At 36.2% G+C, this 12,123-nt stretch overlaps 1 protein-coding gene across 5 annotated transcripts in view; it reads right to left on the bottom strand.

Moving 5' to 3' along the window:
* Nucleotides 1–12,123, bottom strand: part of CCSER1 (coiled-coil serine rich protein 1) — a 728,043-nt gene that overhangs the window by 371,487 nt on the left and 344,433 nt on the right. For all 5 annotated transcript variants that reach the window (XM_074823100.1, XM_074823102.1, XM_074823101.1 and 2 more), the window contains exon 7: nucleotides 9,462–9,539. In XM_074823100.1, coding sequence (XP_074679201.1) covers nucleotides 9,462–9,539 — 78 coding nt within the window. The remainder of the gene's footprint in view (nucleotides 1–9,461; nucleotides 9,540–12,123) is intronic.

Here is a 12,123-nt window from a genome sequence, read left to right as displayed (position 1 = left end):
TCAGCTCCTTCAACCACAAAGGCAGTGCCTTTTTTTTCCCCTTTGCTTTTTTTTTTTTTTTTAACAGCAGTGTGTAAGTGAATCATATCCACACCTGTTTATTAAAAAAGTGTTTAGAAAGGTATACAATCTAAAAGTTACATTAATTTTAAAAAACATCACAGTTATCTGTAAGATAGAAATGGCATTTTCCTATACATTCCCCATGACAACAATGCAACTTACCCACAGCCTAGAGACTAGGTTTTCAACATTTTAAAAAGAAATAAAACTGACATTTTCCATTGTCACCAATCTCAATACTTTCTAGGACTCTTACTAATCTCTGATAAATGAAAAAGTCTGAATAAACAGATTTCTTATTCTACACAGGCGATGAGACATAATTCCGTAGACTAGTATTAAGAGCCAGACCATTCAGCCATATTCAAGAACCCTTTAGCAAACAAAGATGTTCTCTTCCTTGTCTATTTTTTTTTTTAAAAAAGTGTAAAAAAACCAAAAGACAACTTGATCATTCTTGAACAAATGATGAGGCATGAAAAGATCACCTTAAACACACAAGTATATTTCATTACCAGTCATCAGTGTACTGAACTCTACTGGAAACAACGAAAAGGGCAGACAGTAAATGGAATGCACATGCTGTGGCTTAAAATCAGAGTACATCACACCTTTCAGAAACAAGAAACTTACCCCAATAATACTATAATCATGTCATACTTCTAATATTTAAATACAGGGAAAAATATTTTCTTTCACACAGAACTAGCTTTAATGTTATGCAACCATTCAAAGGTTGGTGGAAAGAAGAACAGCATTTGCAAAGTCCCAACCAAACACTGTACCTCACCTAGTTCAGTTGTATCACACAATCAAAGACTCCCAAAACAAGCCAGTTTCCTCAGCAAAATTAAACAGCCCAGTATAAACACATGGCTTGTAAGGGAGATTATAACTTCCTAAGAGACACAGCATGACTAAGGGACAAACTTTAAGGAAAAAAAACAGGAACATGACCAAAATCAAACTACAGCAAAGCAGTATTTATCACCTCTCAGGACTTCGTCTGCACTACTAGAGAGGCAGCTGGAGGAAAGGCAGGATATAGCTGGGTTTCTTAAGTGGCACAAGGTGTCTGAGTTTCAGCAATTAAATCTTGCCTTTAATTTCAGGTGATTAAAATTAACAGAATATATCCCACTCTCCTTAATGGCTGCCTAAATTGGTCACCAAAATATCTGTCTCTTTAAACTCCAAGAGTGCATTATCAGTCAGTTATTTTTAGTGTCGTACTTTTGAGACATCCAACTTGATAAGAATTTCAAAACGCCAACCCTGTATTTCCTACAGTAAAGGATTATGTTTGAAAACATGTGGCTGGGTCATTAACATTATTTATTTAGATACTGGGAAAGTTGTTTATACATGTTTTAATAGAAGAGTCAGGGAACTTTTTAATGGATGTTTTCCATTTGAAAACTTTTATTTGATTTTCAAAAACACATTGTTTCCATTAAAAAGTCTTTCAGAGATTTTCTGGATGAAAAATGCTATCACTGGCAAAAAGAGAGAGAGAGAGAGACCACCTGCTACTGTGAGAATACTCATCTGAGATGTAGGAAACCCATTTTCAAGTCCCTGGTTTGTTTAATTTATTCTAGGAAGAAAGTATATATTGTTCTAACACATACTGGAAACTGAATAGTTATTATTAAATAAATTCTTGCATTGCAAACAGTTTACATTTCAATTATATTGAATGAAATTAATGAAAACCCTCCAATTTTATCTCATTTACAACAATACAACCACAAAAAATACTCTTGGTTGGAACAGTCAATATGGATTTACATTTTCACCTCTAAAATAACTGATAGGGTTAAAATGGTCAGTATAGATTTATATTTTCACTTCTAAAGTAATCGATGCCTCTGACATAATCCACGCCATCCATGACCTGGAGGCACATGCCACTGTAGTCAACGGGCACTGTGCCACTGATTTAAACAGAATTTTACTCCAAACCCCTTGGAATAATTCTGCTCACTAAAAGAATGTTCATCACATTTTCCAAATGCCAATGTCCTCCCCCAGATTTACTTATGTCTATCAGTCCCTAGCCAAGGGAAATTAGGAGGATTTACTATCTGTATTGAGATGATTAGGACAAAGAACTTCAAGTGCTCTTACTGTGGGTATCAGGATCCTTCCATGGAGATTCAAGAAAATCTTTTTTTCATAGTCTTAGTGATAACATGTTTTCAGCCACCTGTAATGGCACAAGTTTTATGACTTTTAAATCTTAGATATAGACTACTCAGCAGGAAAAATTTACCCTGCAGGTATGTATCAGAATTCATTGTGTGATTGTCTGCCTGCCTGAGGGAAGGAACCTGAATGAACCTAATATTTACCCTTGTAGTACAGATTATATTAATTTTCAAGTTATGCTGGAAACCCTGTTAACTGAAAAAGACTAATGATGATCCTTCTGCATGTCTTTGGCTGAAGCATCATCTGTGTTTCCAGTTGCTTTTGGAGATTTTAGTAAGATGGTCATTAATCCTTCTGTATGCCTCGCTGAGAAAATAATTGAATTTACAGCGTTAAAAGCATCAATTTTGCCTAAGCCAATGGCTTGCAATTTTGAAATACTGAACTAACCTTCACTCTATGAAGAAAGTTTCAGTAAATTAAGGAAAATATACCAAAAGAAAATAGGATGCATGTTCACAAGATTTGGGAAAGGCAGAAAGCTATGATCAAGGCATAGAGGTAGAAAGAAATCAGGCAATACAGGTGTAATTCCCAGTCTCATTCCTGATTCTGTCAGTAATTACATCAGTGATACTGAGAAATTATAGATGTTGTACCTATGCTCCCCACAATAAAAATTAAAACAAACAAAAAAAAAAAGGCAGAGAAAAAAAGCTAAATCTTGCAAAATGTCCTTGTACCAGGACAACTGTATTTCTGAGCTCACAAAAGTTTTCTTGAACGATCCTGAACTTTGGGTGTTAGGGCCTTCAGCTATTACCTCTCTTGAAGGATTTTCTTCTGACACCAAACTTTGAGCTGCAAGCCAAGGAAATGGTAATCTCAAGGAATAACATCTTGTGTTTGAAATGTGAAAATATTTGTCTGTCTTCTCCACACAAGAAGCCTGGCAGGTATATGTTACCCACAGGCACTCAAGACCACTTTTGTCTGGGTGACAAATACTTCCTTAACTATAAATCCGTCATTCAAAAAAGAATATCTATTGAGAGCTTCTTGATGTTCACTCCCTTCTACAGTCTGGTTTTTAACACTTCACTACATTTAGATTGGTTAATTAGTACTGCTAACTGAACGAGGATGGAGCCCCAGCCCTGGAAGAAGTCTTTTGTCCTGGTCTTTACTCTGCCTTGGGAGATTGCTTATTTAGTCTATTTGTTTCTTCTTGCTCACCCAATTTCCCCTGAGAGAGCTAAATCAAATAATTTCATGTAAGGAAGTCTAATAGTACAAAGTAGCTAAGCAGTAATATTACCTGAATGATTAACTCACAGTATTCCTAAAATTGTATAGCAGTATTGTTAGATTATACAGTAGCTCCATTGTCTTCTATATCTCCTCCTTTCAAAACCTGCAGGAAGAGGTAGATATTTCTGGTTCCATGGTGTACAGGACAGCTTTTTCAAGGTACATAAAGACGTGTTAAAATCCAGCCGTAAACGTAGCGTATTTTCAACAAAAGCAAGAAGCCAGAATCGATGACAGACACAGAGAGCATGTTGGGAGAGAGATAACTTGTTTCCCAGACTCAGTTTACAGGCCGGGATAAACTAAGACCTGAAAGAAACTATTAGGCTGGGGAAAACTAGGCAAGTATATATATATATTTAATTTTTTCTTCCATTAAGTTCTATTTTGATGATGTCATTCTTTGTCACTCCATTTCATATCAAAGCTTAGGAGGAGAATTTCACAGCCACATCCACACCCTGCTGGATGAGTCAATGTAAATATTACTCATAAAACAGGTGATGTGGTTCTACTCAGACAGACTTGCTGGCAGAGCCTCATTCCTTAGGAAAAGTGTGCACAGAGTCACTGAGAAAAAGGAAAAGAGTGAATAGATGCACAGACGCTCTTGCAACAGGACCCATAATACCTACTTCTCACTCCTACCTTCAGAATTCAGTGCTTTTGCAGATCTCATATTACGATGATAAAGACTGTGAAACAAATCAGATGTATAAGGCTTTTCTCAGAAATTACAAAATTTAAAGTTTTCATCAAAGGCTTTAGAAAGCCACTGTGATGACATGACTTTTGAAAGTCTGTGCTACACCAGTAAGACGTAAGGAGTCATACAGAAAACAAATACTGATACAGGAAATAGAATTAAAGAGTAGTTGAAAATTAGCTTGGGGATTGAGGTGGCAGATTAGGAGAAGTGGGGTTGAGTGAGCCATACTTCTATAACTCTATTCACTTTAGTAGAAATACCAAAAGTATTCCTGTAACAAAACAAAACAAAAAAAACACCAAAAAAACCCCCCACAAAAAACCCCAAAAAACCCCCAAAAAACAAAACAAAATGAACAAACAAACAAACAAAAAAAAAAAACAACAAAAACCACAGAGGCTTCAGAGCTTACCCACTGTTCAGTGGAAGCAGAAATTCAGGTGGAGGGTGGAATGAGAGGGACAAAAGCTAATAAGGCCTTCAGCCCATGAAAGAGGAACACTGAACCCTGACCTGTATCTGCCTATGGGTCATAATGTCTATGTGATTATTCCAGAGTCCGTTTTGAAAACAAAAAGAAACAATATATTAAAATGGTTTTATTCAAAGAAGCGCCAGCAACTACTTAAAATATTGCAAACAGTGCATTTAAGGAAGAGAGGGTAAATAGGCTGGCTGGCTGTCAACTAGCATAAGAAGCATAGGCCCAATTTGTTGTCATCATTGCTGACTAACAGGACAGAACCTCATTCTTCAGCTAGAGTAAATTTACAGTCTCAAAGATAAGTCACCTTGGCTAACCAGAGAAAAAACTATTGTGACTGTCATATTGATTATTCCAAACATCTGCAGTAAAATTATTTATCTGATTATTGACCAGATGGAAAATGTATCTCTTGCTAAAGCTGCATGCACAACGTCATGAGCTGCCAGAGAGTCATCCCCATTAGTGACTGCAAAGATCTGCATTTGCAGAGCCTGTAGAGCTGCAGAATGAATGGCAGAACTACTGGTATAGACCTAAGTTAGTATAGATCTATACATTATTAGACCTACAGCAGCAGTAAAGACTGCTAAAGACTCCTAGCTTTTGCTACATGTTCTGGCACTTCCATTTCTTCCTCAGGGAAATAGCATCAAGAGTATTAATTATAGAAGTCAGAACACAGTAAGATAAAAAATGCCAAAGGAAATTCTCAGCTCCCTCAAAGCAGAAAGGAAAGAATGTAAGGATTTTTTTCTTATGTTTAATGTCAATTAGTAAAGCATGGTTGAGATTAATCATGGAATTGACATGAAATTAAACATTGCATTTATATAATAAATTACTATTATGGTTACTATTTATAACTTGGTTGTGGCTAATAACCAGTGAGACTGGTGCTCATTATAACACATAATGTATATTTAGGTAATATTAGATATCTTATGTACTAAAAGGCTGTCATAGATCCCTTCTTAAAAGTGTCTGTCACTAATTTAAAAATTAATAAAATACTATTAAAATAAAGCACAGTATAATGAGTAGGAGAAAGGAACAGGTTTTAAAAAATGGATGAGACTTTGCTTGGTAAATTGACCTTTCAGAAATACTCCCTCCTTCACTGATCTTCTAAATGAAAGGCAAGATATAAGTAGTCATAATTAATTAAAAGTCACTCACATTTGAGCCAGCTACAGTTTTGCTATTATAACATAGAATAACACTTGAGTTAAGGTTGCATGACAAATACTGTTCTGCTCTGTTGTATTTCAGATTCTTAATTCTGAAATTTTTCAACAGTGACATAACTTTTTTCCCCGAGATAAGGCTCTTAATTCTTCAAGAAATATTATACTGGGACATAAGGATAAACTTTTTTTCAAAGGAAGATCCTCCCTACAGAAAAGTTTAAGTGCAAAACCACCAACAAAGATCTTCTTTTGTGAGAGAAGAAAGAAACTTTTCCCTAATATGGGAAAAGATCTTGCTTTTTTAAATAGCTTTAACCATGGAAAACAGCAGAGGATTGAAGGCTGGAATTTGACATAAAAATAACTCACTAAAAAGAAATGTCTAGTGTTTTATCAAAAATTGGTTTAGAAAAGCTTTTCAAAAGAGCACTGTCTGCATACATGTCTGAACAGGATTTTTCTTCTAAGCTTTTAAAGAACACAGCTAGGGAAGACTATTCCAAACACATGTGTGTCACTATCTCCACAGGGAGAAGGAAACCCGAAGCCACATGAAAAATTGGTTGTAATTCTGGCCACTGTGCAAAGTTGCTCCTTCCTCAAGCAAAACCATTTCTATTGCACTATTTACAAGAGGTATGGAGCAAAGGTTGATGAATAGCATTAATGAAATGTTTATGGTTTCATTTTCTGAGGGTTGCTTTTAGGATTAAATAGCACTGAAGTTGGCTACCTTTATTTGTTACTCAATTGTTTTTTATTCCTTTTGCTAGGTATCACTGACACTCCTTTAAAGGTACTGTCTTAACATAAATAAAACATAATAAAATCCATTAAAATAATGGTATACAATGGACTCAGGTGGAGTATCTCTTGCTGTACTGGAAAAAACTTTCTTCCAAATATTGCTGAGTATGGTCTCATATGATTTGGATCTTTCTGGCAGTGCTGAATGTCACAGCATGTGCAATATATTGTGAAAATGGAGCCTGAGTTCAGTGTCACCAGAGCTGAGATGCAACATGCAAGCACTCCCATGGGGATCTTGCTTCTGACTTTCCTTAGATTAAATTCAAAATCCTAAAATGGTTTTGAACAAGCTTAGGTTCTCCTTCATATTTATAGAGCACATATCCTGTGGGATTAAAAATGACAGGCATCTGCTTCAGTGAAGTTGATGTAATAAGAGTATGATGGCAGGATTTGCATTCTTTCTTTATGCAGAAATGCAGACTTTCTTTTGAAGATGAATTGATAAAATCCAAGAAAGGACAGTTCTGTTTCTTGGTGTAAAACCAAGTACGATTGAGAACAGGGGTTTGGTTTCATTTCACAGTCTAATATAAAATCTCATTAGCTCAGAGATCTTCAACTATCCCAAAGAGATGCAGTGTTTATACTGCCCTGCTTCATTACACTTGTGTTTTCAGAACCACAGAACGGAATTTCTTTTTCAATCTTCATTCCTACATCAAGGAGGTGGGAAAGGTTATTATTATGTTGCTAAGGGAAATGCATCATCCCATCATCAAAAGCCAATATTATAGACTGACAGTTTTTTGAGAGGGCTATGGCTTGCAAAACCAGTCATTCACTACTGGAACAATATTGCACTCTCTTGGAGTGAGTCAGGGAGAAATAACAGAAACTGTTATATTTTATATTACCTTTACTTCTACTTAGGGGTATTGGCTGTGAGATGTATTTGACTTTTTCCTGGTCTGGCCTCCATTTTACTTGAATTCCAAAGGAAAAGTATCTCCGTTTTGAAAACTGACTGAAAATGAAAGATTAAATAATGCTTCCTGCCTTTTTTTTTTCTTCATTTTTTTTCAGTTTCTTGTACCATTTTCTACTATAAAATATAAAGGAATATGAAGAAATACCTTAATTTTTTTATTAGAGCAACTATTCTATTTCAGAGAAGTCATTTACAACCCATTTTGAGCTACACAAGCACCATTTCCTTTAAAAAATAAAAGCACTACAGTGTATTTGTCAGAGTGCTCCTGATGCAAACAGAGCAGTTTGCTTACCTCAGCTGAGAACTTAAGCATAAGAGTTTCTTGACTATTACAAGTTAAATTTTCTTACCTCTTACACCTTTATCTGAGCAGCCCATTTCTTTGTATGTGACATATCTTAGTGGTTTCCCAGTCACAGGGAGAAAAATTAACTACCAAATCTACCTTATAATGTTGAGTAGACTTCAATGCACATTTAATGTGGCTTCCCAAGGAAAAAGATGTGTGTGCTCTAGGATCACGGCACAACATTGCTCAATTTCAGGCAAATCTGACTGAGAGCTAGGGTTTTTGAAAACATTAAACCCCAAAAGAGGAATGAGAATCAGTGAATAGCTGACCACAGACATCGCATCTGTACCTCCACTGATGAAACCATCAAGCAAACACAGTCCTTAAACATTCTAGTAACAGGATCAGCTGACTAGCTAGCTGGTTATGAACTGTAGGGTACAACTCTTGCACAGACATACAAAATATGGGAAAAAGAAAATTTTAAAAAAGCATGTTTTAATGGGGTTGACCAGGTCTGAAGGAGGCTGGTATTTCCTGCGCTGAATGCGTGTGTGGGAGAGATGCAAACTTTACATCATCAAACTTCATTAACTCTACTTCCTCAGCTTTAATTCAGCATCATCACAAAGCAACTGAAAACACAACCCAAGCTACTAATTGTTTTCATACAGTAGGTGGAAACTTACTGGGAAAAGGGGAAATTTTAAAAGAGATGTTCCTGTGAGTGTAACTTTGTCCATATTATGACACACGTCTGAGACAATGATGCTGAAAACCCAAGTTCCCTCTTCCTTGTCTCAGCAAACAACTGGCAAGGTGATGGCTTTGCTTGCAGCAGCAGCACCGCTCTGAATGCCTGGGTGGCCTCAGGAGACCTCTTCCAAGAGTTGGGTTCTGCCTAAGGCCATCCTGTGTCCCAGGGCTGGATACCATGAAGTCAGGTGAAAAAGTGACATAGGGATACTTGTTCCTCACAGCTTAAACCTTACAAATTTGCAGACATCATCCCATCATTTATTATTAAAATTAACTAAAATGACAGACCTGTGGCTTACACTGGTTTTACACCAAAACTGTTCTCTGACATATCTTTAACATCTCCTGTATCTTTGAGGTAACTAATCATTGTTTCATTAAAACATATACTTGAAATCCAATATGAAGAGAAATCTGTTGATGACAAATGACATACACACATATACAGGAATGCACGTATCAAAATGTATCACCAGCAGATGAGATGGATAAAACATGGTGTGATGGATAAAACATGGTCTTATAAATAATGGTTTATAGCTCTAGTCTGCTGGAAAAAATAATCCTCTGAAAACCAATAACGTTTTATTCTAGGTATTTCTTGAAAACTGCATGGTATATATATAAAAACATCTGCTGATATCACAGTAATTTAAAGAAAAGGAAGCACTAATAATAGCACTTCGTAGTACACTAGATGACATGAGAAGCCAAAATTCATATACAATATTTATTATGAAATTTATTAACTGTACCTTGAAAAATAACGGCTCCTCAGGAAGAGGGCTAACAGGGAGTGACGTGGTGCTACTTGCTGGACTCATGTCCGTACTCTGAAAGAAAAGTATACAAAAGTTTGCATTTCCAAACAAGTTCTACGGCCATCTTTTTACATTTTGGGGAAAAAACAAAGACTTCAAAAACAACACTGAAAATCCAACAGAATTAGGTTGACAAAGCAGCTGCAATCTGCTTACCTTTAATTAGTAAAAGTATTTCACTAATGGGTAAGTACTTTGTAATTTCTTTATTTTAAATGAAGTCCCTATTCAAAGACTGAAACATATGCACAAATACGCAAACATAGTGTGTCTACAAAAGAGTAATACAAGAGGATAACTGAGAACACAAAAATTTGTTCATATAGAATAAGCTATGATATACAAATTTTCTTTTTTTTTTTTTTTAGTATTTTTTGGATGGCCCAATAGTAAAGTTAGAAGACAAAATTGGCAGGAAAGCAATATATTTCAGGAAAGTATTTAGATTAAATTTTAAAAAGAGATCAGTTTCACACGAGTCAATATATCTTACAAACAAGCACTGATATATGAAAAGAAACAGTGAACAGCAATTTTAATAATGAAAATAAGTCAGTATACTTCAATGGACCTATCCAGTCAAAATGCTTGAAAGTTTGATCGAAAACTCCACTCTTATTTATGCCATATTTCAGTAACGTGTTGGTTAGCATGGTCATTACTTTTAGAGATGTAACAGATACGAAAAGAATTGTGGAATCTCTTAATAATTTAGAATGGTAATAATAATAGAAGAACAAAGTCTGGATTTTAAAAAACACACAAACAATACCAAGATTGTTCTGGAGAAAACTAGAATATATGATACTTCTTGGAAAATAAATCCTTAAGTGCTAAAAAATGAAAAATCTACCACCACCAATAACAATAAAACAGAAAAGATGTAATGGAGAATATAAAAAAATCAAGTTTGCATGGGCTAGAAGTTCATTTCCTTTTCACACTGTGGCACTACAGTGCAGAATGATTTAATGAATTCAACCTAGGCAATTAGCTAATCAGATCTTTCGTTTCACATCACTATGAATCTATCATGACCCCTTCAAAAAGCCCAAACTCTGCAATTGAAGAATACTGCTCCAGCCATGAAATTCTAACAGTTCATTCATCAGAAGATTTTTATGGAGAGGTACCGTATTTTATTCAATCAACTGGCACAGGATGAAAACTGAGATGAAATTTTGGGTACGAAATCCCAATATCAGATCTGAAATAGAGGGCACAGACTTCAAAATTAACACCTACTGAGAAAATCACTGAGTTTAATTAGCTACATATCTGTTACACCATACCTGAAAGAAAAAACAGTTATTTTCTAAATAAATGGGAGGAAAGTAAAGGAGAAAGGAGGGGGCCATGGTAATTACTTCCTAAGAGAAAAAGAGAGACAGACAGTTTATAACCCATGGAACACAGAGAAGGTGTTGAGGAATATAGGAGATTATAACATGTCAGAAAGCCAGTATCTTTGTTGAATCCATCACTCTGGTATTCAGAAACATTACAAATTTTAACATGGACTCCTGCACTTGATCATCAAGGAAACTGGCTGACAATATTTACTAAAAGGAAGTAAAACATAGCTCTTTTAGATTAAACTCAAAGTGCAGACAAAACTGGAGACCTCCTCTGTGATGAGAATGTTCTGCCTCAAAAGCCAACAGTTCAGCTGAGGACAATTTGTCTTTTAATTTACACAGAATAGAAAAAACCTAAGGGGGGGAAAAAATCAGGTAGCTGCTTTCCAAACCAAACCAAGTGCCCTAATTTGCAACTAGAAGCGTGCAGGAAGGCAGTCCAATCCCTTAAGCATTGAAACAGCCTCAGTATGAAAATCTGCAAAGCAGATTAGTACCTGTACGCTACACGAGCTTCAAGTTCTTCAGTGATAGCTGGAAACTAAGAAAGGCTGAACAGCCCTGAGGATGCCAAAGTTGCTTTGACAAAACGTCTCAGGGCACATCCACACGATGGCCTCAGAAAAACATCCGCTTTTCTGTGATGACTGGACATGAGCCAGCCCAGGTCTGGATGCCATGCTGATATGGCACCGTGCCTGAAACAGAAAGGCTGTTGGGAAGTGGGATATATTAGTAGGGGCACAGTGACTATATAGCTTCTGGACTGCAAGTGGTTTGAGTCTGGCCAGATAGGAGCATTGGCAGAAGAGCCTGCGTCTAGCTACAGATGTCCATGTACACATACCCTCAGTGGCCCCTCCAACAACTTCAGTAATTTTCCTCTCTAAGGAACACAGAGCAGCTTCTCTGCCAGTGTAAATTAATTAAATCCAGTGGTGCTAACACAGTTTATTATAGTGGAGAATTGAGTGAGACAGTACCAAAAGGGTTGTTTCTCGAGCTATTAAAAAAAAACCCCTTCCAAACTAATCACTGCTTTGAGAGATGTTGTCAGCTTGCTCTCCTGAAGGGACATATTAACAATTTCAAACAACATCACACCTCCCACATAAATTTACCGTCCACAGGGTATTTGTCACAATCACACTTTGCAGTCTAAAGCTCTCCATACATACAAAAAACCTACCACAGTGAGGAATTCACCCAACGAGGACTTTTTATTTGATGTTGCCTAA

The sequence above is a fragment of the Strix aluco genome, chromosome 4 (assembly GCF_031877795.1).
Source record: "Strix aluco isolate bStrAlu1 chromosome 4, bStrAlu1.hap1, whole genome shotgun sequence".
Lineage (NCBI taxonomy): Eukaryota > Metazoa > Chordata > Aves > Strigiformes > Strigidae > Strix > Strix aluco.
The sequence above is the reverse complement of the archived record's forward strand: the minus strand, read 5'-3'. Positions and strand labels throughout refer to the sequence as shown.